This window comes from Mesoplodon bidens (genome assembly GCF_964165515.1).
Source record: "Mesoplodon bidens genome assembly, chromosome: 7".
Taxonomy (NCBI): Eukaryota; Metazoa; Chordata; class Mammalia; order Artiodactyla; family Ziphiidae; genus Mesoplodon; species Mesoplodon bidens.
Window position 1 is genome coordinate 37902577 of NC_138164.1, and position 25544 is coordinate 37928120.

A 25544-nucleotide genomic window follows, 5' to 3' on the forward strand; every position below is an offset into this window, starting at 1 on the left:
GAAAGGCTGAAAGGAAGTCAGGACAAAAAGCCAAAGTCGGTCACCCCGGAGGAGGCCATTGCCTACCAGAACGACAGTGAGAGATGTAAGTGAACCCAGGCGGCTCGCGTGTGGTACCACGTCGGTGGGAACGGGGCGGTTCCGCTCCCAGTGCCGAGGGAGGTGAGAGGAAGCAGTATGCTTCCGACGGCCCAGCGTCTGGGTGCTGGCTGTTCGGAGAACGGGCTGCTCTGGCCACCCTTCCCAGCTGTGGATTGCAAGGCTGGTTGTCCTTTTGAGCGTTGCGGCATCCAGGAGTGAAGCACCTATGAAATGCTGTTCCCTGGCACGCGTCTCCTTTTTCCGGAGCAATGCTAGTCCTGTAGTTAGTCATAGTCTGATACAGTAGAGCAGAGGAATGGCAGTGCAGGACCTCCGGCGTAGCAGGTATGTGTTCTGTTGTGTAGCAGGTACGGACACGGGTTTTTGGTAGCAGTGGGATGACACTTGCAGCCAGAGCCAGACCCTCCAGAGTGACAGTCTCCTGTGGGAGGGAGTGGAGAGTACTCGTATTCTCCCTCCAGAGGCAGAGGTTTCGTTCAAGTGCGATGAGGGCTGATGAAGGCCCCAGAGAGATGAGCATCATTGTGTTCTGTGGAGGCTCGTTTGCAGCCATGAGGAGCTGACACCACGCTCCCAGGCCGTGGGACCAACGAGGCCGTTCTTCCCACCAGACGGCTGTGTTCTGTTCTGGAGGCCGAACTGGAGAGAAAGCTCGTGTTGGCCTCGAGTCACACTCTGCGGTCCCCTCGGCTGCTCCCCCACTGGGGTTGACTTCGGGCTTTGCCCTCGAGACTTCCTGGGCTAATGAGATGCGTTGGCAGCAAGTGGAGGTCTTTCTCCCGCTTTCTTCAGTGTGCGTGCTTGTGGCCTGTGGCCTGCAGCCTGCTCCGGACCCCAGAAACCTCACCGGTGATGGTGAGTGAGGGCACCTAGGTGAACGTCGAGGACAGGGTGGGCGTGCAATCCTCCTGAGACGGGACAGTCGGGGGTGGTGGGCACGTTTGGGAGGCCCAGGCCCTTGGACCCAGTCGTAGGGTCAGCGTTGGCCCGCACGCTTAGGTCGTGGGTGCCTGATGCAGTTCGGGAAAATTGTGGTCAGCAGCAGCGTGTGCTTCTCTCTGCTGCTTGGAGCACTGCCCTCCCCCAGCTCATCTTTGGGGTCAGACAAAGGCCTGTGGCCAGGGTTCTGGGTAAGCCACACCGGGACCGGTGTGTCCCACGTGGCTCCCGTAGAAGGGGATTTCTGGGGCTAGTCAGTGGCGGCCTTACCCGAGGGATGGGGCTCTTGATGTGCCTGGAGTAGACGATTCTGAGCTCCTCCCCCTCGGGATTGGAATGAAAAACGGAGGGTCCAGGCCACCCTGGAGTGAAGCAGCAAGAAGGCCTCCCTCCTTGCCTGTGCTCACAGCTGACACGCAGCCCTTACCCTCCTGAGTGGCCTCATAACTCAGCTCCTAGGGAAGTTTCTCAGAGAGATGTGGTAAAAGTGGGCAAGGCCAAGTTCACGGGGATGCACTTTTCTGAGGAGGGAATCTGCCTGTTGCGGGTGGATGGTGAGGGAGGCTGGAGGAAGGGAGCGGGCAGTTAACCGGCCTCGAGTCTTCTCGCCCTTTTCTCCAGCAACGTGGCCAAACCCAGGGTGGCCGCTGCCCTTCATGTCTCAGTGGCCTCACCCACCCTTCTTCCCAGAGACGTTAGTGTGCGTCCTTCCCAGTCTTTCCTGCTGACCGTGGAGACGAGAACTCGGTGTGGCTGATGGGGAGCAGGGCCTGAGCCCCAGATGATTCCGAAAGCCCCCTCCCCCCACCGCCTGCCTCCAATCTCAGACCGACCGACGGGTCTCTTCCTGGAGCACCCGGGACGTGGCCCAGTGAGCCATGAATCGCCACCATGGGAGGGCAGGAGAAGGGTTGGGGAAGGTGAGGGGCTCCGTTTGAAAGGTTGGGGCAATGGAGGTGGGTTCCCCACCCACCCTCTGTCTTGTAGAGACGTGGGGTTTGTAAATAGCTGGTCAGGAAAGGTCACCTGAAGGGGCCACTGTTCTTACTGCAGCCTCCACGTCCAAGGCCCAGCAGGTGTTCATTCCATTCAGCTGGATATGAACGGGCCTTCTTGTTCTTGGGCCATCACGTCTTCAGCTGATATGGGCTCAGGTCCTTCTCATGGGTGTCGGTGTGGCCGAGAGCCGAGCTGTGAGCACATGGGAGCTGGGGCGGGGATTTGGGGCGGGCATGGGTCCCAGAGAGGGTCCAGGACGCCTTCAAGATGCCTTCCCCCTTCTGAGGCAGCCCCTACCCATGGAGGGCCCAGGAGCTTCTAAGGTGGTGGGTGCTGTTTGCACGGCCCTGGTTGTCCTGGCGCGGGTGCATCTTGTTGCTAGGGGTTGTTTAAAAAAAGGAATTAACTTGAAAACACAGTGGCCGAGATACTCATTTATTCTTTATGATCACATGGGTGGCTGAGTGAAATTTTTATTTTGGAAGTTCACCAAATGAGTTTGGAGGTTCCTCAGACTTGGAAGTTCATCTCTAGGAACCCTCAGTGGCATTTGAAGATGGGGCGGGGCAAGGAGGCATTGGTCCCTTCCTTCTCAAACTTGGAGTAACCATCTCCCTTGCGAACCACTTGGCTGGGACAGGCCTAGGTCCTGCTCAGTGGCAGTGCCTGGCCAGGAGCTGGAGGAAGGCTCAGTCAAGGGGCTTCATGAAACTTCTTTGCTCAGGGAACTTCTCTTCCAGCTGAGCACCTGCACGTTTGTAAACTACTTTGGAACAGAGATCCCCTGCACTCCTTCTGTAGCGGGTATAACTTTGAACAAGGTTAGCCCTGACTGGAGGTGCTATTACAGTTAAGCTACAGAGAAGGGGATTTTAATCCTGGGGAGCCTTGCAGCGACTCAGAACCCTCTCACCTTGTTTAGGCCTCACTGGGCATGGCTCAACAGTGGTGAGGGTGCTTTGTTGCCACAGTGACTTGTAAATGTTGCTGTGGTGATGCTTCTGTGAGGTGATGCTATGGTACAACCATAATGAATTTGGGATATATGTGCTGTGAGTCATAAGACCATGCTGCAGGGACCACGTTCACATCTTGCTTAGACTGGGTGACCAAGGGCACATGGCTTCCCACTTTTAGAAGGGCCAAAAGTAGCAATGATGGCAAAGCCTGATGGTTAGGATCCCCGTGCATCTATTTATCTCCCCATCTCTTTTGCCCTCAAGGGTCATCCTCGTGTGGGTCGTGGTTAGAACAGTCTTTGAGAAGCTCCAAGTGACACGGAGCCTCTACCCCATAGCTGGTGGCCATGGGCATCTTGGGCAGTCGGGGTGGGTGTCCTTCAGGGTTATTACTGGCCTGGGTAAGGTCACACTAGCGTAAGGTCTTGGGGGGCCTTAGCTGAGGGGAATTGAGATCTTTGCCCTAAAAGGCTCTGGGGTTGGGGGAAGGGTGGATGGACCTAGTTTGGAAAAAGAAACTTTCAACTTGGACATGGGGGTTCTTAAGGTAGCCCTTCCATCCCTCCATGGATCCCCTCCCACGGAGCTTTTAGGGAAGGCTGATTGGACCAGAGAAGTCCAATGGTGTAACCAGCAGGGCTCACCTCTTAAAATTTCCTACGTTTCAGGCCTGAGATTCAGGCTGGTCTGAAAGTCTTGGCATCTTTTGGTTAAAGGGATTTTTCCAGCCTTTCTCTGTGCTGAGCCTGGCCCGTGATTATGAAGCCCACCCTGGAGGGAGGCTAGCAGTAACATTCCCACTTTTTTTTTTTTTTTGCGGTATGCGGGCCTCTCACTGTTGTGGCCTCTCCCGTTGCGGAGCACAGGCTCCGGACGCACAGGCCCAGCGGCCATGGCTCACGGGCCCAGCCGCTCCGCGGCATGTGGGATCTTCCCAGACCGGGGCACGAACCCGTGTCCCCTGCATCGGCAGGCGGACTCTCAACCACTGCGCCACCAAGGAAACCCAACATTCCCACTTTACAAGTGAAGGGGGCCGAGTTGTAAAGCGGCGCCATTCCTGCCCGAGTGTTTAAGAGGGTCACAGAGCAGCCCGAGTGAGAGTTGCAGCACGCCATCTTCACCGGGCCTGCGGTAGCCTGGGCTGCATCACCCGTAAGCACAGGCCAGGAGTTTGGGGTTTCTCCTGCTGCCATGGCAGGAGACCCTCGCGGTTGGGGTGATTCCACCATTCCGGCAAGACTAGATGGGGATCTCTCCCACCTTGGGATACCCTTGGAGAAAAGCTAAGTGTGTTCCACCCTTGAGAACACAGGTCAGGCTAGCCCAGGCCAGGGTGAGGTTCATCCCCACAACTGGCTGCCATTAAATGCTGGGAATGCTCCCAAGAGAGGCTGATCAGGGGACCAGCCTGCTGAGCAGAAGTGGGAGTGATACTTGAAGTGGTCTAGGGAGAGGAGGAGGAATGCGAGCAGCATGTGAGGGGTGTGTCCATGATTTCATCTAGAAAAACGGGCTGTGGGAGCTTAGCTCAGGTGTTAACGAAATACCAAACTCATACACCCACCCCCACCCCCGGCCGGTGATGGACACAGGGTCATCTTCGGGGAACTCTTTAACAGCACAGTGATCATTATGGAATTATTTGTGTGTTAGAAACAATGTGACTAGCAAAGCAGTTGAATTGTTTCTTTGGCTAGAGCAAAAGTGAGGAGTGATGTTAGGCTGGGGTGATTGGAGGAAAAGCCCTAAGTGGATGCTAGATTGAGCAGAGGGGCAGGAGCAACACAGGCGGAGCTGAGGTGTGAGTACTTCAGCCCTGCCCGCCGCACCCCCCCACCCCACCCCCACGAAGGGGGTTGGAGTCTTGTCTTTGAAATGTCCTTAGATGCTTGTTGCCTGGGAAGGAAGGCGTGGAGACGTGCCAGGTGGGTGACTGGTGTCACTGTGGGCCTTCTTCCTAGACAGGAACTAGGAGCAGCCCCTCGATGGCAGTGAAATGCTTTCCCCCCACGGGTGTGGAAAGAGGACAGACGGACTTGTAGCAATCTGGTTGAGTTCTTTGAAATTGCCCTTGACCCTTGTGTGTGCACCAGGAAGCCTTTCCTTTCCCTTTGCCAGGCTCCTCTTGCCTTGGTCTCCCCAGCTTCCCAGCCTCCCACCATTCTTTCCCTACCCTTTTTCTTCACCCTCGCCCCTGCTGACCCAAGTGAACATTGGTGCTATGTCTGTGTAGATGGCAGTTGGGGGCTATTTGGTCTCTTGATGACATCAGCCTTTTTTGTTGACTAGCAGCTGTTTCCATAGTCATTTGTAGCTCTGCCCTGATTGGTTGGATCTTACTGTGAGGTCACTCACCCCCCGTTGTAGCTCTGCCCTGATTGGTTGGATCTTACTGTGAGGTCACTCACCCCCCCTTTAAAAGTAAGCCACCTTGGAGAGTTAAGCAGTTAGGGAGTGATCTCACATGCCTATAGACGGATGGTGTAGATGCCTCACCTTGACCCTTGAAGGATGGATTGTGAGTGGGCTACGCGCCTCATTTTCTGCTTTCTTTGCTGGTTGTGTTCAGCTGTCCTTCCTTTGGGACGTCTTTCTGAGGGTTTTGTGCTTCCGGCGTGTGAGGCCCCTGGTCTCCAAAGGGGGGTGGTCTGTTGGTAGCAGATTGCCTTGGGCGTGGGGGTCCTGCTTGCTCCTGGTGACCTTTGTTCCCTCCTTTCCGGGTTGTCTCCCCTCCCCTAGGGGAGTGTTATGATGGAAGCAAACCTGACCGCTTTGAAGCCCCAGAAGACAGTGATCTTCCTGAGGATATGGACACGGAGCCCCCCAGAGAGTCCCCCGCCGACCAGGCGGCCCCGGACGCGTCACGCAGCCCCACCCTCTGGCTGAACAGAAAGCGCAAGGTGTCTGGCAATAGGAACCACACTGAGACCACTGTGCTCCCGGAGGACTCTCTGCTGAAAGCCAAGCGGAGACGGGTCTCCAAAGGTGAGCTCGGTTTGGCTTCGGGCCCGCAGGGCACCCTACGGAAGTCCTGGAGCGGAGCAGTGGAAAGTTCCAGTCCCACCCTGGATCCCTGGGGGGAGCCACTCACACCTCCCCACCCCGCACCCCCATCCCACCCCCCACCCCCCCAAAGCCAGGTGGCGGGGCTGGAGCCCAAAGGTGGCCAAAGGCAAATAGGCCCCCTCCCGAGACTTGGTGACAAGTTCCAGCCAACACAGTGACCACACCCCTGCCCTCCCCCACCCCTGTTAGTGATGTGTAAGACAGTTTGTTCCCCGCACCACCACCCCCGCCCCGGGGGGCTTCTTCATTAATTTGTAGTTATTTCTCCATTAGCTGACTGGCCTGAGAGGGAAATGACAAACAGTTCCTCTAACCACTTAGAAGAGCCACATTATAGTGAGCTGACCAACCTGAGGTGTGCATTGAATTAACAGGGCTCCATCCCAGAAAGCAGCGCCGCTTGCTGCACCTTAGAGAACGGCGGGAGCAGAGAGCAAACCTGGCCGGCAGGGCAGGAAGGAAGTGATCCAGGCGGTTCAGCCTGCGGTCACCCCCCAGGGCAATAGCATCTCCGAAGAGAAACCTGGCAGGAAAAGGGCAGAGGCCAAAAGCAACAGCAGCTGGTTGGAGGAGTCCCTTAAATGCAGTGACAATGAACAAGGATACGCACGGGGCGGGGGGCGCTCCTGGAGGGTGGATCACCCGCCCTCTGTGGGAAACGGCCCTGGAGGGGACCTGAGCGCCATCCAAGTTGACAAGAGTAGCGTGTGGCGAGCGGGGAGTTTTCTTCCTGAGGTCCTTTCAGCCTGCACACTTCCTTATGGAATGGACAGTGAGGCGGGAGCTCGACTTCCTGGGCTGCTCCTCATCACCCAGCCCGCGGCTGGGCAGGAAGGGAAGTCTTGGGTGACCCCGGGCGCTTGTCAGTGCCCTCATTCCAGCCTCAGGCTGTCCCCAGTCGCCCTGTCCCGAGCACCCAGGCCCCCCACGGGTGGGGACGGGAGCGCACGAAGGGCTGGCTTCTGCCCTGTCTTGCGGCCCTTTGAAGCGACTTGCCATTTGGCGTTTCGTGGGTTAGCCTATTTGCCGGTTGAATGTGGGATGATTAACATATTAGCGCTTTGAAAACATAATTGGTATATCTTTAAAAACTGAAGCTGCTCCAACGATCAGTGCTAACAATGGGCTTTTCTTTCCTCACCGGCTACAACTGTGTAACGCCCGCTGCTTCTCCCCCTGACAGATGTGCTGTGCATGGACGAAGAAATGGATTGGCAGCCTTCGCCCCTGCCGCAGAAATACACCGACAACAGCGAGAAACCATCTGGGAAGCGACCGTGCAAAACCAAGCATTTGATCCCTCAGGAGCCCAGGCGGGGCTTGCCGCTGCCAGGGGACTCCTAGGTGGACAATGCGGATGGCAAGGTACCTCTTGCCCCTGGCTCTCCCCCGCCCCCCGGGCCCATGCAGGCACATCCCGCCTGCCTGCTTCTCTGCTTCTGGGGACAAAGCTTTCCTTTTCCTGAACCCCTCCCCCCAAAACGTCCCTGCCCCTTCCTAGGGGACGTGTCTCCTGGGTGGTGGTGAAGTTTCCAGCTAGTAAAAATGCAACCCCTTCCTCGCGCCCCGCCTCCCCCAGACTGAGAGGAGGAAAAGTGCTTTCCTCCACTCAGGTTTGTAACTCAGGGAGGAGGCGAACCAGGCGGGTGGAGGAAGGACAGCCTGAAATGTGTGCGCTGCCTGGTTTCGTGATAGGTGACCGTCCGGAGATTTTGAAAGCGGCCTGAGCCCAGTTCCGGCTATGATCTTTCGCCGGCCAAGCAGGACCAGAAGCCCTTGGACTGTTTGCAGCAATTGTTACCAGCTTCCCAGGCCTCGCAGCTGACATGGTCAAGCTCCCCTCCAGAGACCACCCAGTCCCGCCCGATGCCACCGGAAGCGCGGAGACTTATTGTCAATAAGAACGCGGGCGAGACCCTCCTACAGCAGGCCTCCCGGCTTGGCTACGAGGTGAGCATCCTTGTGGGTGCCCCGGATCAGGATCCGCCGGCTGCTGCTCCTTGGGTGGGGGACACACTGGCTGGGGATGGGGGGCGGGTCTCAGATCCCAGCCCCCTCCACGTGGCGGGCTGGGCTGGGTGTTCCAGCAGGGTGTTTGCGTTGGCTCCCGCTCACACTGCGGGCTCTTTGGTGGCTTGTTCAGTCGTGGTGTGAAAAGAAAGGCAGGCCTCTCTGATGTTCCGTTCCCGTTCAGGCAGGCAGGCTGCTTCGGCCAGTCTGGCTCACTTATCTCTGATATAAAATCTGACCTAACCCAGGGCTTGGCGACCAGGGGAATTTTAATGAGCCCTTTTGGATTCTGAATAGCAAGAAGGAGAGTAGGAGAGTAGTTATTAGCTCTACTAACTTGTGCTGTTTGGGGCAGAGTGATGCCCCTGTGGGGTAGCGGGTGGGAAGTGTCTGTGCAGAGCAGGGGTGGGAGTGGGGCAGACCTGAGCAGTCTCTTTCTGAGAGGGCACGGGAGCCGAGGGCTGATGGGCGGGGAGCAGGGGTTGAGCCTTGCACAAAACTCCCTGTCCACACTGCTGTATCCCAACCCAGCACGGCTGATGACAGTGATGGCCTCTATTGCTAGAGCAACATAGAAAGATAGCTGATATCTGCCTAAGCCCGTGTGATCTGTAGTAACTCCTTTCACCCTGTTAACATCTTCACTTGGGAGTAACGCGTACTAGCCCACTCTTGGATGAGGAAACTGAGCCTCAGAGGGGTTAGCTGATACCCGTACAGGTAGCAATCCAGCAGTGCTCCACAGCCCACCACGCTCCTCAGCAAGACTGGCTCACACTGGAATTGCCCTTTTTACAGTTCAAAACCTCTGTGAGACAGATGACTCTCCATGCCCTGTGCAGTTCCCCCACCATACTTGTCAGTAGCAATTGTGATGTAATAGCCCACAGGGCAAAGGCATTTTTCTGTGCTGGCATCAGCCCTCTGGGAGTTGAATGGTGACAGTAAAACGCGGTGCAGCAGGCTGAGCGTGGAGGTGTGGCTGAGCACTGGGGTGGCAGGACCCAGGCTGGCCCGGAGCCCTGGCGCCCACACCCTCAGCCAGCTCTGTGCCCCTGTCCCCCGTCTCCCGTCGTGTCCCCCCACCCCGGTCCATAGTGCCGTGAGCCCTTGGAAGTGTGCCTGCCTTGGCCCTAAGGCATGACTGTGGGTGGGAAGTTGGAAGCACTAGGGCTATGCTTAGTTTGGGGGTGTTTTTTGTTGTTGTTGTGGGTTGAATGTGCTGTTGTTTATATCTACACGTCTCTTGGAGACCTCTCCATTAGCTAGAGAGCACTTTCTGGTAATTAGCGCAGTTACTTGCAGGTGAAGTCCAAGGAGCACCCAGTTGGTTTCCCAAGAGCTGAGAGCGGGCGCCTAGGAGGACAGAGCAGTTGTTGCACATAGTGTTGAGCTAGACCCCCCGTGGTTGAGAAGATAGTCTCCTTGCTTCCAGCAAACGCTGGAGGTGGGGGGGAGACCCCTAACCCCAACTTTTGGGTTAGGGTTGAGAAAGTAGACTCCCGCTTCCAGCAAATGCTGGAGATGGGGGGGCGGGGTGCTGCTGCACCCGCCGTGGAGGGCGGGGCTCCGAGCCCCACCTGTGAACTTGGCATCATTTCCAGCAGCCTCCCTTTGGGACCAGAGAGGTCAAAAGACCCTCGTTGGTCCTCTAAGACAGTTTCCATTTTGGTTTGGTGGCTCTGAGGCCTGGACCAAGGGGCACTTGATCCATCCTTTTTTAGGCTACCTGGCCTTTGATTGCACAGGAAGCCTTGGGAATGTTTACGGTCGGATTTGTTTTTTTCTTCAAATGTAAATTTCAATATGTAGATTCCACAGATCACCAGTGTTGATGCTGAACATTGTGACAAGTAGATGAACGCTTTCAACTTTGAATCCAACTTTCTGGGATTTCTCTGGGCAGAATTTTAAATGTTGGGATGATGGCCCAGTTGGGAGATGTGGCAGCTTCAACCTTTTCAAATTGAAGGACAGTTTGCTTAAGCAGATAAGGGTGTGGTTTGGGAGGGTTTTCCTGAAGTTTTGTCTTCAGCATTCTTGGTTATTTTCTTCTGCTTAGCCAAAGATACCATGTGCAGTATAAAGGCTGTCTGAGCTTTATGTCATGATAATGTGGTTCTGGAAGTTTAGAAACACACTCTGGCTTCAGATCCGAGTTAAATAGATCACTTGCGTGGCCAAAGACCTCAAACCTTTCCCTCCTGGGAAAAAGGCTTCTATTTCTTAGGCTAAAACGCTAGTGTGCAACCACATGCTTGTGCCTTTAGCGGTGATGGTTAAATTTTCTATGAATTGAATAAGTCATGTTTTTTAAAAAGTTAATGAGGCATTTAATTAACTCACAACGTCGGGCTTATGGCCTTTATGGTTACATTTTGCGGGTAGTGGCATTCGGCTTATAGCCGCTGAACAGAGAGCTGTCCGACAAAAGCAGTTTGACTTTGCTCTGGAATGGCTGGGCTGCCCTTCAGACACTCCCGTTTATTTCTAGCGGAGAAAATAAACCAAGGAATGTGTTGCGTCGACAGACTCGCCCCGCCTCTTCACCTTTCAGTTAGAGAAAGTGCTGGTGGCGACGGTTGCCATCCATTTAGAGGCCATCACCCTCTTAGCTAGGAGAGTGTAGTTAGCCCACTTGACCCCCAACAGAGAAGGCCTGTGGGGTGCTCGTCACAGCTGGATTGCATCCCTCTAACTGGGGCCCTCTTGGGCCTTTTGAATCTTCCCAGCTGAACAGGTACCAAAGACCTGAGTTTTAGGTCTAGTACTTCATGTTAATTGAACTTGGGGTTTAATATCTCTGGGCCTCAGTTTCCAAGTGTTGAATGAGGATAGTACTACCTTCCTTTCCTGGTAGCTCCTGGGTTCCTGTGGGTGACAGAAGACGTCCTCATCTGGGGAATGAGAAGCACTGTGTAAACAGTGGGATCAACGTGGTTGAGTTAGGACAGCCCGTGGCAAAAAGTCTGACCTGGCCGTGGGGCTACTGCTGCCTTTGCTGCCATCTTCCAGGAGAAGAGAGTTGACTTACCCACCAGCTTGGACGGCCTTTCATTTCTAGGTACCCTTGAATCTGCCCTAGTAGTGATGAAGGTTTCCATTTGAAGGCCATGATGGTCACAGCAAATAAACCCTGGGTTGAGTAAATTGATGTGTGCACAGCAGTTGGTGGCGTTCAGACCTGATCCCAGAGCCACGTGACAGGGCCTCTCCCTGGCTGGGGCACACAACTCATTAGCTTGCAGCCGTCCACTCAAGTCTGGCTAGTGAGGGCCTGCTAAAAGAGCAGCAGCTTCATGCGGTATCCTGGATACCAGGGCTCGGGGCAGGTGGCCTGGGAGCCCAGAGGATTGTGGGCTTTCTGGCAGGTTGGGATGTAAACGGAGAAATGCATTTGTGGCGTGCCTTTTCTCTTCCTCCTCTTGTTTTGGAAGGGAGCTGCTGCAGTGACCTGAAGTAACAGGGCACCAATGGCCAGGTTTACCAGCATGCCCCATTAGGTTCACGTGGTAAGCAAATGGAACATTCTAGTTCGCTCCCAAGTGAGTGGTCACCTTTGATTGGCGTGTCCTCCAAAGGGCATAAAAGGTTTTACAGAACCCATCTCGCACTTATGGGCGGCTAGAATGACCCCCGTTTTAGGTTTAACAGATGAGTTACCTGAGAGATGTCACAAGGAGGCCTGTTCTGACCCCATCCCATCCCCCCTTACCCAGCAGACCATGTGTTGGGCCACATGCACGTTCTGCCTACTCCCAGCTCTCAGAACCTGACGGCTCTCTGCTGGGCACGACTTACCCAGTATAAACAGTATAATGTGTTTTCTGGTGGCAAATGCTTTCGATGTGTCTGAAAACTTTCTTAAGGTAATAAAACATTGAATAAGTTCCTGCTCTGCTTACTGGGAGTGGTTCATATTAATATTTTAACAAGCCAAAGAAATAAGGTTAATAACAGTGATTCTAATGCACAGTGTTGACACAGAACATCTCCGGGGGCGGGGGTGAATGTTTTATTTGATTCTTGAAATGTGGAGGTTGCAGCCTGTGGTGTATCAGGTTCCTGTCATTAACTTGAGTAAATATGAGAATATTAGACTGATTCTGCCCCGAGAGGGGGGAGTGAGGCAAAATAGAGGGTGGGGTTATTGGAGGCATTTTGTGTCATTCCTCGAGGATGGAGGGAGAGAGCTTCTCTTTAACTCTACTTAACGTACAGACAAGAGCATCTGAGGCCCAGGTTCTGATTTGGGGTCTTAACAGGGGGCGCGAGGATGTAGCTGACCTGTGTGTCCCTGCTTCTCTAAGCTGGGGAATGTTCTCTGGCTGATTTAAGCTCTCTTTAAGTGTTGGTCATCCATACTTTTATCTAAACTTGTGTTATCGTCCACTGCCACTGACTGAACAGACCCATCAAGTGAGAATGGTCTGTGCTTGGCAATGTGTCATCTAAGATGTTAGCAGCCGTGACACTTCTGTACTGGTCACGTCGGCCCCTGGGCTGAGGGCTTTCATCGCTATCCGAATGCGTCCTCTCAGCAGCCCTGTGGAAGCTTGGAGAAGTTCAAGGGTAACTTGCCCATGGCCAGGCCACTGGTGCAGCAGAGCCTTAGACAACACTGTCTGCATCTCCAAGCCCTTCTCACACACTCTCACCCCCGACCAGGATGCCTGCCGCCTGCCCGCGCTATGGTAGGCTTTTGGCCCCAAGGATGTATGCCTTTGAAAGTGGGCACCGCCAAGCTATGGGGAGGTCACCCTTACAAGGTTCACTGTATGGTTGTCTGATGGTATCTCCTCTCCTCTCCTCTCCTCTCCTCTCCTCTCCTCTCCCCGTAGGAAGTGGTCTTGTACTGCCTGGAGAACAAGATTTGTGATGTGAACCACCGCGACAACGCGGGTTACTGTGCCCTGCACGAGGCTTGTGCAAGAGGTTGGCTCAACATCGTACGACACCTCCTTGAATATGGCGCCGATGTCAACTGCAGTGCCCAGGATGGAACCGGGTCAGTGGCGGTCTTGCTCTTGGCCTGGCCCTGCTGGGGCATAGGCAGTGGTTCTCAGGGTGTGCGGGGAACCCCAGAAGGAAAGATGGAGAGTGAGTGCCATGTAAGCACACTGGTGGTGGAGTCCTCTAGAATGGAATCGGACAGATCTTTCTGGCAAATTTACATAGAACTTTAAAACTCTGTGACACTCTTATGGACAGAGGTCCCTGAAAATGTTGAGCCTGCATGAATAATCAGGGGTGTTCTCTTTTAAGACCCTGGACTCTTCACCAGCATCTGTTGAATCTCACTCTTGAACATATATGTGAGTTGAAAGTTGCAGGAGTACAGACAGGTCCAGTGGCAACTGGCTTGATAGGACCTGCCGTGTCCACCCACATCCCCGGGCCTGGCCCCCACTCTGTCCTTGACCTCGGTTTATTGGCCAGAGGCCCAGGTCTGAGTCAGCCCAAGCATCTTCCTGGTTGTACCTTGGATGCCACCACGAGGCAGGGCACTGGGGCTTTCCTGACGGTCATAACATTAGCAAAACTGTAAGGTATTTGGTGGTTCGTGGTTTCCAAATCGCATCCTTTCTGGATGGGACTGTGGACAGTGTTCCTGACCCCAGCGGACACGGGCAGGAGGACTCTGTATCCTCCTGAGAACTCGCCCTGCCTGTCGACTGCTTCTGGGCGAGAGGGTTGATCACTCATCTCCAAGTTGGTTTCAGGAGAGGTTCCACTTTGCCCCCAGTTTCTTTGACAAACTGCACTTTTTGGGTTTTGTTTGTAATGGTATAACAATGGCTTGTCGTATCTGCTTCCGTGATGCTGGGATTCTTCCCCCCACCCCTCCGTACGTTACCTTCTTACAGTCTGTCACTATTTAAGTTCATTGGAAACGTTTTCATCTAGGCCTGAGTTCCTCCTTGGGCCATGCATTAAGAGAGATTTGCATTGAAGAATGAGGCCTGAGATGGTCCCTTCACCTGTCCCGTAAAGGGTTATGTGTTGAAATAACAGAGTAATTTGTCGCAGCGACCGTACACTCACCTCCTCGGTGAAATAGCGCGCCTACGAGGCTTGGCCGCACACGCTCGATTTTGCCCCGTGTCCTTAGAAGCAAGCGTCGCGTGCACGGGTGTAATCCCCCGCACCTCTCCTAGGCCTCTCCACGATGCTGTCAAGAATGATCATCTTGAAATTGTCCGCTTGCTCCTCTCCTACGGTGCTGTTCCTACCCTGGCTACATACTCAGGTAGAACCATCAAGAAAGTGAACCACAGCGAACTTCTGGAGAAGTTCTTAACAGGTACGGCAGAGGTCAAGACACGGTCTTGTTCAAGCATCTAGACGGTGACTTCACAGCCTTTCACCTGGGTTCCCCCTACCCCCACCCCCCCGTTTACTCTAAGTGACCCTTTACTGGGAAAAGCGGCCCAACGTTAGTCTGTCCAAGAAGAGATACATACTTTGAGTTTTGCGAGGTGGGGGGCTGGAAAACTCTTAGCTAGCCAGGCTAGCTTTTGTTTGGCAGGCTGGGGCGGTGAGGCGGGCAGTCCCTCAGGAAGGCGGGTGGACGCGTGGGGAGGTTTCAGTCAGATACCTGGAGGCGTGTGCAGTGGGACTTGTCAGGAGGTGACACCAGCCCCAGCGTGAGATGTTCCCGAACTCCAGCAGCATTTGCCTCTTACCAGCAGGCGTTATCTTGTTTCTCTCTCTCTCTCTCTCTCCCCCTCTCTCTCCACACTGTTGAAATAACCTGCAGGCTCCTGACGACGGTAACCCTGGTTGCTCTTCGGAGTTCTCTGGCAGCTCTGTGTGTGGTGAGCAGCCTTGTTCGTTTCAGTTGGGCTTGTGGGGGTGGGGGTAGGGGTGGGGGTGGTGCTGTGAGCAGGGCTTGCTTGGGAAAGAATTTTTCCAGGGTCCTTTTTGGAGAACAGCTGGAATCTTGCTCCAGCTTACTGACCTCTCTCTTCTTTGCCCCCCCGGTTAGAACCAGATGATGAAAGTGGTTACGATGTTTTAGCAAATCCCCCAGGACCGGAGGACCAGGATGACAGCAACGAGGCCTATGGTGACCTATTGGAATCTGAATTTTCCGAAGACCCCGTTTTGCCGTGTTATAACGTCCAGGTGTCCGTCGCTCAGGGGTAAGCGTGGCCAGCGTGTGGTCGAGAGCCAGCCCAGCTGCTCTGTGGGGTGGCAGGAGTTAGAAATCCCCTTCAGCAGATGAGGGTGGATGGGTTGGGGGGTGAGTGAATTCCTCACCAAGTGTCCACCGACCTCACATAATGCAGTGGAACTTTTCCAGAAAAGTTTGGGGGATGGGAGGGCTCCCCAGCCAACTGCCCTCATTGGAACACACCCCTAGAGCCCAAAGGACACGGGAGTCAGCGACTGCAATTGCACAGTTTCAGTCACTAAACTCTTGGGGAAGGGATCCTCCCCAAACGGCTACCATAGGGGCCTTCCAAGGCGCGTGAGGTCCACGGGACAATACTGATGTGTACCCTCTTCTCGTATAAGATTAGAGAAAGCCGTATGTGGCACCTGGGATCTTATGTGTCTTCAGATTTGCTTAGATCGAGTCTTGTCCCCACAGTCGGGCCACTGTGCCCCATGACCAACCCTTCGGAGTGAACACATCAGGAAACCTTGCTCTGCTGTGTGTTGACCCCGGTGCTTAAGGAGTAGCATCCTCCTTGGACTCTGAGGCTGGGACCGTGTCTGCCTTTGTGGTGACATTGTATTCGGGATAGAGATGATAAAGCGTGGCAGGGTATCAGGAAGGATTGTACCACCTCCCTTCTCGAAAAAGCCTCACTCCCGGCAGCATTGAGGGGCGGGTTGGAGGTGTGGGAAAGGCAAGGAAAGCCAGGTGACCTCGAGTGTTTCTCATGCTCTCTCCGTGAGGGCCGGAGGAGAGGAGAGGTCAAAGAGGTGTTTGCCATCTCCCTTGGGTTGGCATACAGACTGGTTTTCCCCAGTGACTAGAACGGGGTGCACTTACTTGGAGAGGGGTGACCTGAGTTATGGCCAGAGCCAAGGCAGCACTGGGGTGGCCTGCAAGGAGGCTGGTTCAGGGGCGCTGCTCCTGCTTTTGTCTAAGTTGGCTGATCTGCCCTAGGTGGTCTCTTAACACATGCACATGAGTCCAGAGTTCCCCCGCTAGAAGTAGATCTTCCGGGCTTCCCTGGTGGCACAGTGGTTAAGAATCCGCCTGCCATTTCAGGGGACACAGGTTCGAGCCCTGGTCCGGGAAGATCCCACATGCCACGGAGCAACTAAGCCCGTGCGCCACAGCTAATGAGCCTGCACTCTAGAGCCCGCGAGCCACAACTAGAGAAAGCCCGTGCACAGCAACAGGCCCAATGCAGCCAAAAATAAATAAATAAATTAAATTAAAAAAAAAAAAAGTAGTAGATCTTCTAAGGACAGTGAGAAGTGGGGTGGGGGTGGGGTAATCAAAGTGGAAGTAGCAGGCCCTTTCACCGCCAGGAGACGGGTAGTTTATAGTTGGGAGCGCCTCTAATTTTGCCGGAAACTCAAACCACTGTCCTTTCTCTGGTGTAGGCCTCGTAACTGGCTGTTGCTCTCAGACCTGCTCAAGAAACTGCAAATGTCCTCCTGCATATTCCGCTGCAATTTTCCAAATGTGGAAATTGTCACCATCGCGGAGGCCGAGTTCTACCGGCAAGTGTCAGCAAGTCTCTTATTCTGTTGCCCCAAAGACCTGGAGTCCTTTAATCCGGAAAGTAAGGAGCTCTTAGATGTGGTGGAGTTCACGAACGAGCTTCAGACTCTGCTGGGCTCATCCGTGGAGTGGATCCTCCCCAGAGACCTGGACTCAGACGACGCCTGGTGAGCTCGCCGGGGCCCGCCGTGTACAGTGTGTCATGGTGTTAATCCTTGTGCATATGTGTCCTAATACGACTATTTCTGTAAAGAAAGGACACGATGAGACACGACTCCAGTCGGAAGGACTTTGAAACATGTTTTTTTCTTTTTAAAATTTTAAGTCAGTTTTTATGAAGTTGTTAATAAAGTTTCTTTACTTTTCAATGTACACATGCTTCGGAATATGTTTGTTTTTACTCGGAACAATTGTTTCTTTTCTTTTTTAAGGAGAAAAAAAAAAGGCAAAGGAGCTCCACACTTTGACTTAATTTCATACAAAGCTCCGACGACAGAGGCCATAACTGTTGAGAGTTGCTTTGGGGGCAAATTAAACCAGTAAAATTTTAAACTCTTCCTCCATATTAAAGGGATTGAATAAATTGGCCACTTTGGTGCACCTGTGTCCTGCGAATTGTCCAGTTGGAGATGGAGGTTTAGGAAGTGAGTTTCAGTCTTGTTTAAGTCTCTTCCCATCAGACTGGTCTCGTGATTTCCTACACACCATGTTACTTCCTGTCTACCTTTCCTTGGTGTTGTTCATGCCTGGATTGTCTCCTGTACCTGCTGAAACCTTGGTCCATTCTCATTTGTACCATGGAAGTTTGTCATGCTGGATACTGTCAGAACTAATTTTACTTAAGTTTGTGTTAAGGTGCAAAGCACACGTTTTGTATATTTTCTGTTTTTTGTGTTTGTCTATATTTTATGGTTTAGCTTCAAGAAATATTATGGGAAGGGAAATAGCAAGATGTAAAGAGCAAAAAAGTCATCATTCTCTTTCAATTGTTAGAACATCTATCTGCAATCATAATTATGATGCACTGTGGTATGTGTTAAAATAGTAAATACATGTAACGTCCCGTAGGAGCAGCAAACTCTGGTGTTGGTGAGGGTGTGTCATGGAAGTAATCACAAAGCAGGTGACTGTTGGTTGGGGTCCTGAAACATTAGTGTGCCTTCCCTGTGTCCAGTAGTGGTCTGGAGGGGTCAGGAAGCCTGCCTTTGAATTTGAGGGAACAGAGGGTTTGAGGTCCTCTCTCTTCTATTGCTCTAGTACACTGCATAGCAGCAGTATACTGGGTTTACAGTTGACGTTTAAATCGCTGATTGATCATTAAGATTGGGATGTATCTTTGGAAATGAAAATAGGAAGAATCGTATGCTTTTTCTTTTTTTTCTTTTTTTTCCTATATCTGAAAAGGTATGTAGTACTTTGCTGAGTGGTTGGGAATAAAGTTTGCAGTATTCAGTGTATTCAGTTTTAGTATCTAAATAGAATTAAACTGTTGCTGTAAAGTGGAATAGCACTTTGTTACTGACAAGTTTTAGAATGCATCTGTTCGTCAATTACCTGTTTGGGAAGATTGTAGTTAATGATTTTGAGAATGTGGCTATAAACCTCCAACTGACTCAAGAAAAGCAAATAAGTCAAGATTGACAAATGTATAGGCTCTTCATCTTTTGTGTGTGTGGGTGTTTTTTTTCCTTTTAGTTATTTGTCAAGGTATAAAGAATTCTATCACACTTAAGACAAGTTAAGTAAACGTCACGGGGTGTATTCTGACATGGCATGGAGCAGATCACATGGCCTAGATCTTAAAGGTGATTTTATGTTTAAACTTTCATGAAAACATATGTGATTGAAACACATTAATATATTGATACAGAGGGCAGTTAATTTTTGTCTTTTTTTGTGTGTGTGTGTGGTACTGTTGTGGCCTCTCCCGTTTCGGAGCACAGGCTCTGGACGCGCAGGCTCAGCGGCCATAGCTCACGGACCTAGCCGCTCCGTGGCATGTGGGATCTTCCCGGACCGGGGCACGAACCCATGTCCCCTGCATTGGCAGGCGGACTCTCAACCACTGCGCCACCAGGGAAGCCCTAATTTTTGCCTTTTGATACATGTGAGCACAGCTTTCATTTTGCTGAAAGAATATGACCAGTTTTCAGTTTGGGATTCTACCATTTAGGAAAGATAGTCCACTTAATTTTAGAAATAAGAGATTTAATATATAATACCTAATAATACTTTTATGTATTTTTTTACTGAAAACATTTATTGTAATACTGTGAAGAAACTATGCCATTCTAGTCTTCAAGACTTAAATGAATCAAGTGTTTATTAGCTGTTGTAGTTTTTAAACTAATAAAAGTCAGTACATTAGCAATTTGTAAATACAGTTTTTGAAATAATGCCTTAACAACTTTACAGTGGTTATAATGACTGTATTTAGGCCTAAAGTTAGTTAATAATTTGACATGAAGGCTTTTTAATAGTTTGATGGTGCAGATCAGGGATAGGTAAACTCTGGCTGGTGGGCCAGATCCAGCCCGTCGCCTGGCTTTGTAAAGGAAGTTCTTCTGGAACATAGTCGCACCCATTGTTTACGTGGTAGTTATGGCTCCTTTCACCCTACACCAGTGGGGCCGAGTAGTTGCAACAGAAACTGTATAGCCCACAAATCTGGAAATGTTTAAATTTAGATTTTAAAAATTGAAAACTTCTTTGAGCCTATACAGGGCAAGTCCATTGACCCCTGAGGTAGAAAACAGGAACTTGGGTGCGGAAGCCAAATGGCCTAGGTTCAAATTCCCTTTCTCCCATTTCATAGCTAGTGACCATGGGCAAATCACTTAACCTCTATGCCTCATTATGAGGTTTAAATGCACTTATTTGTATAAATAGTGCCTGGCACATACTAAGCTCTGTGTAAGTGATTGCTGTTGTTTCTGCTTGGAGCTTTAATAAGTTATTGTTAATAGAAAAATGACACTAATGATTTTCCTTATAGAGTAACAAAGGCACTTTGAGTCTTTTACATTTTCAGGAATGTAATAAGACTTTTTTCATTGACAGTCAGTGTTCCCTGTTACCAAATTTTACTTTATGAATATAAAGAATTGAATATCTTCAAGACAGTACTTTTGCTTAAATGTCAAACCATTATTTTCCCAAGGCACATCAAACTGGCTCTGCATAGTCCAGGCCTCTAAAGCTTGTGTGCACACCCTAGGTAGCATGTGAGATACATTTTGTAAATATAGTTTTTTAAATAATGCTTGAGACTTCCCTGGCGGTCCAGCAGTTAACACTATGTGCTCCCAATGTAGGGGGCTTGGGTTCGATCCCTGCTCAAGGAACTAGATCCCACGTGCCTGCCATAACTAAGAGCCCACATGCCACAACTAAAAGATCCGGCATGCTGCAACTAAAGACCCGGCACAGCCAAACAAACAAACAAGCAAATAAATAAATAAATCTTTATAAAAAAATAAGTAAAATAAAGTAATGCCTTTGGAGTTAGGAAAAGAAAATATTAGAACATTTTTACCTTTGTATTATTTTTAAAAATCTGTGTAGTTTATCATGTACATAAATTATATGTATGGAACTTTGTGTATATAATTTGTTAATAAATAAGATGCATATTAAAAAGTTTTCTTATGATTTGCCCAGTCAGGTGTTTGGAGGCCATTGGAGGACAGGATGATGAAATATAGGGCCTCAGCAAAGATAGAATTTAGAACCAATTCCCTGACTTAGAAGATAAGGAAAATAATTCATAGACTGTAATTGAGTTGTCCAACTTTACATAAGTGTTCAGAAACAGGAAATGCAGTGGCTAGAATCTAATCACTGACCGAGCAGAATCTGGGTCACTCACTGGACTCGTAAACCAGAAGTGACTGTTGAAGTTCTCAGGTTGATGCTCCTGGCATATATGCTTGATCTGTGTGTGTGTGTAAATCTCTGACATAAGAAGCCATACTCAGGCACACCCTGTTTCCTTATTCAAGCATCTTAATTTCATCCCATTAAATCTTTGAAGTATCAGACTACCAGAAGGCATGAAGAAACCTGGGCTGAGAGTCTTCATTCCAGGAGACGTGATCTTGACTGCATGGCTGGTTTGAGGCGCATCACTCTGAACTGCAACCCGCTCATTGGTGACCTGGGTGCAAGTGCTTTGGCAGAATCTCTTAGTGAGGATTTATGGCTTAGAGGGAAATTCTAAAATTGAAAATATTGAATTTTTAATATGCTTAGCTTTTGGCATGATACTATTGTGATAGGATGTTTTAAAGCCTCATTTTACTGATAGCTTTTATTTTGCTTTTCAACTTTCTCTAAGAGTTGCATATATCCTTTACAGAAAATACAGAGTTACAAGAGAACCTATAATTTTAATACCCAGATATAATCACTGTTCATTTTGGCGTATATACTTTCAGTCTTTTTTTCTTCTACAAATATATATGTACACTTAGGGATTACAAAAATAGAATTGTAGTATACTTGCTAGTTCACATTCCTGCTTTTTTCACTTAAAGATGTATCATGTAGTATTGCGTCGTATTGATGTCCCATAGTTTAATCAATTCTTTGCAATTCTATTTAGACAGTTTGCTTTTCCCTGTCAGAAACAATGTGAATACGTTGTATATACATCTCTGTGTCCATCGGGATTACTTCTGTAGAATAAGGTACTACAAGTGGAATGACTAAGTGTGACCTATTTTTAAGACATTTGATACACATGGCCAAATTACCACCCAGAAAGGCTATGCCAATTTGTAGTCCACCCCAACAGTAGATGGGAAGCCTGCCTCTCACAAACACTGGCCTGTAGCACTTGTAAAAAAATGTGAAACTACAAAAATGAGTACCTCTCCATTTTCTATGCAAGTGGGATTACTCCAAATTTTATAACTTTTTTCAATTAATTTAGTATGAGCATTTTAGCAAGTCAGTAAATTTGCATCTCCTACATCATTTTTTGTGATTGTTCAGTATTCCATTATATGAATATGCCACAGTGCACATAGCTTATCCATTCTTGTATATAAGCTTTGTCCAGTTTTTCAGTTACAAATAGTACTCTGATATATATCCTTACCTATATCTCTGACTATTTCTTTTGGTTAAATTCTTAGAAAGAGAGTTGTTGGATCCAAAGGGTATAGACATTATTTAAAGGCTTTTCTTACAGAATCTTGGCTTCATCTGATAGGACAATAACCACATTTTGTTTTATTTTGTATTCATTTGATTGACTGGTGAGGTTTACTGGCTGTTTGTATTACTTTGGCTATTTGGTTAATTATACCCTGTGTCCATTCTTCTGTAGTGAGAGTTTGTAAGGGTTGTATCATATCCTGTCAGATCCGTATGTCTGACTTGCTATTTCTGTGCGTCATGGGGGTGTTGAAAGACTCCAGTTATTTTAATGTGATGGTCCACACAACACTTAAACAAAAGACTCATGATAGTTTCCTTTCATGTAATATTTTTTAATACCTGTGCTTTAGTGATGATCCCTTTGGTTTAAATGAGTAGGTTGTTCAGCCCCAGAACTACTAGAATTCATGATCAGTTTTTCTGGGTTTTGTCTGACCTTTTACTGCGAGGGTTCTTGACCATCCTACTTTCATGATAGGTTTTTAGTATGTATTCTCTATTCACACATTGTTGAAAGTTTTTATTATTTGTATCCTCTTAGATTTGTCTTTTTTTCCTCTAAAACTAACAGTTATTACATTTCTTCTATTTTGTTTTCCCTTGAACTAGTTTCAAGTGTGATTTGGAGCTGAAGATCATGATCAAAAGAATGCAGTGCATTTCTGAGCTCCACCAGGTTTTGCTTGTGAGGTTTACATGCCCCTGCCGCCCTTGCTAATTATGAACTGAGATTCATTTTGTGATGCTTTTTGCTCATAGGTTATATACAGTTATTCTTCAGTTCTGTAATTGTAAAATACGTTGTATGATTTATTGGTACTAAAGCCAGGGTTATCACTGCACATCCAAGAAGAGGTTTTTAAATTGGATTATGCATTATGTGTGTGCATATATGTTTCTGTTTTTTTCCATACCCAAAATTACAAACCTGCCATGACTTGTCTTGTGCAGGACTCTTCCACACGTGAGAAAATGAGAGTTGTCTATATGTTAAATCTGTAGAGTTAGCAAGTGACGTTTGTCTTTCATCGAAAGCACTTGACCTGCAGCAGTGCGGCCTCACCAGTGAAGGAGCAAAGGCTTTACTAAAGGCCCCTGAAACCAACAGAACTCTGCTCGTTCTGGATATAAGAAAAAATCTGCTTGTTGGTATGTGGTCACTTTTTTTAAATTGATGAACACATAGCAAAACAAAAACAATTTGTTCAGGTATTGACAGTTTTTTAAAACTTAATGTGTTTAACTTTCCTCATCATATACAGTTGGCCCGTGAACAACGTGGGGTTAGGGGTGTCGACCCCTACACAGTTCAAGATCTGGGTATAAGTTTATAGTCAGTGGTTCCACATCTGTGGATTCAACCAACCTTGGATCATGTAGGACGATAGTACATATGTATTGAAAACTATGCGTGTGTCAGTGGACCCGCGAGGTTCAAACCCATGTTGTTCAAGCTTCAACTGTACTTTTCTAGTGTTGCACTTCCCTTATGTTTTTAGCAGCTACTGTACTAACTAAAGTGAATTATACTTGTCAATTTTTCTTATCTCTACTCTGAATAGAGGTGAACCTAGATACTAAGCCTGCTTCCACCAAGAGCATTCTTTCTTTCCTGTGCAGCCTCTGAATTCTTGCCAGGAGTACTTTATTCATTTGTCAGATTCACAAGTAATTTTGTAATCATGTTCTGTGTGCCAGAGACGGGTTTAGGGACTAGGGATAAAGCAGTGAACCAGACAGACAAAAGTCTTGCCCTCATGGAACTTACATTCTAGTGAAGGACATCAGATAGAAATGAGTAAACAGATAAGTCATATAATTTTAGAGAGTAGGAAGTGCAAAACTATCTTAATGTAAGGAGAGTGAGGGAGAGCAGGTAGGACTCCATTGGATAGGTTTGTTAGGGGACAGCTTCACTGGAGAAGTGGCATTTGAACGGAGACCTGAATGAAGAGAGGAGCAAGCCATGGAAGATGTGGAGTAAGCACATTCCAGGACAAGGAGGCAATGAGTATGTAGGCATGTAGGTGGGTGGAGTATTTAAGGAAAAGCAAGGAGGCCAATCTGGGCAGAGTACTGAGTGAAGAAGAGTGTGGTATGACATAAGGTCAAGGAGCTAGCCAGGGGTCTGCTCTTGTAAAGTCTTGAAGGCCAGAGTAAAGATGTGGATTATTCTAAATGAGTAGAGGGGTTTGAACTGGAAAAAGGCATGATCCAAATCGTATCTGAATAAGGTGACCTGGTATAGAGAAGGGACTTGGGAGGATAAAGAAGAGGAACAGGGGGCTTCCCTGGTGCCGCAGTGGTTGAGAATCCACCTGCCGATGCAGGGGACGCGGGTTCGTGCCCCGGTCCAGGAAGATCCCACATGCCGCGGAGCGACTGGGCCCATGAGCCATGGCCGCTGAGCCTGCGCGTCCGGAGCCTGTGTTCCGCAACGAGAGAGGCCACAACAGTGAGAGGCCCGTGTACAGCAAAAAAAAAAAAAAAAAAAAAAAAGAAGAGGAACAGGGAGACCAGTTAGGAGACTATCACAGTGCTCCAAATAAGAGATGTTTATGGCCTAGGTTAGGTTGGAAGTTTGCAGCAAATGAAAAGTGGTTGAATTCAGGTTGTGTTTTGAGGGTGTAGCTCTCAAGACCTGCAGATAGATGTGAGGTATGAAGGAAATAGTAACAAGGAGACAAGTCGTTGATGATTATGTGTGCAACTGGGTAGTATCACTTAGAAGAAGGGAGCTGATGGGAGGAGCAGCTTTTGAGGGAATATCAGGACTTGGTTTGTTATCTTGGATGCCCTGGTTTGATATCTTAGATGCTCTTTAGGTATCTAAGCGTCTGGACGGTGCTCAGACTGTACTTTGTATCCAAAGGTATCCAAAGCCACTTCAGATGCAAAATGTTTCAAGTTGACCTTTGCTGCTGCCAAAATAGTAGCCACTGTGGGCAGTCTGCAAGATGGCATCTTAGGTTTCTGAGGAAGAAATTAGAATACACAAAGGGGGAAATAAGTGTATAATTATATAATGTAGATTTCATATTTAAATGTCTGGGAAAAGCAATAATTAGTTGGCTTTTGGTTTTAAATGGAAATAGCCACTCATTGGAAAATAATTACTCTAATTTCAATTCATTTTACTTTAGATCATTCTGTGATGAAAACAGTTACCAAACAAGTTCTCCAGATAGAAGGAGTGCCAAGTCAGAGGTATATAGCATGTTTCAGTTCTCTTGGAAGAATTTCTCTTTAATGGCTTGGTTTTCTTTCTTTCTTAAAAGAAAATTATCAAGGTACTTTCTGCCATCTTAAAACTAAGATTTTAGTCAAATCAAATGGCTTTTCTGTTTTTGAAAATGTTGTGTGATGCTTTAATTTAGGTTCCCAGATATGCAGATTGAAAACCTTTTAACTTTTTATTTTCTGTAACATATTATCGTTAGTCACAAATAGTCTTTTTTTTTTTTTGGTGATAAGAATGAATAGCAGGAGCAGCATTTGTGAAACCAAATCTAATATGAAACTGACTCTTTCTTGTGAGTAAATTTGAATATTGAAACAGCAAAACAATAAGGTTTAATAAAAAGCAAAATAAATTTTTTATGTTTATGATCTGC

At 48.9% G+C, this 25544-nt stretch overlaps 1 protein-coding gene, 1 long non-coding RNA gene and 1 pseudogene across 3 annotated transcripts in view; all 3 read left to right on the top strand.

The window, feature by feature from the left end:
• The window catches only part of LOC308620762 (centrosomal protein of 78 kDa-like), a 423604-nt pseudogene that overhangs the window by 376529 nt on the left and 21531 nt on the right, over window positions 1-25544 (top strand). Inside the window, exons 3-7 of the transcript in view lie at window positions 17339-17411; window positions 18463-18572; window positions 20801-20975; window positions 22966-23079; window positions 25074-25137. The product of the transcript in view is annotated as a centrosomal protein of 78 kDa-like (transcript). The remainder of the gene's footprint in view (window positions 1-17338; window positions 17412-18462; window positions 18573-20800; window positions 20976-22965; window positions 23080-25073; window positions 25138-25544) is intronic.
• LOC308620217 (BCL-6 corepressor-like) lies at window positions 7541-14542 on the top strand. Its single transcript, XM_081239601.1, has 3 exons — window positions 7541-8018; window positions 12920-13086; window positions 14237-14542. The coding sequence occupies exons 1-3, from the start codon at window positions 7935-7937 to the stop codon at window positions 14421-14423; spliced, it is 438 nt and encodes a 145-aa protein (XP_081095727.1). The 5' UTR covers window positions 7541-7934; the 3' UTR covers window positions 14424-14542.
• Window positions 14850-15933, top strand: LOC308620219. Its single transcript, XR_014016299.1, has 3 exons — window positions 14850-14896; window positions 15067-15223; window positions 15676-15933. It is a non-coding gene; the product is annotated as an uncharacterized lncRNA (long non-coding RNA).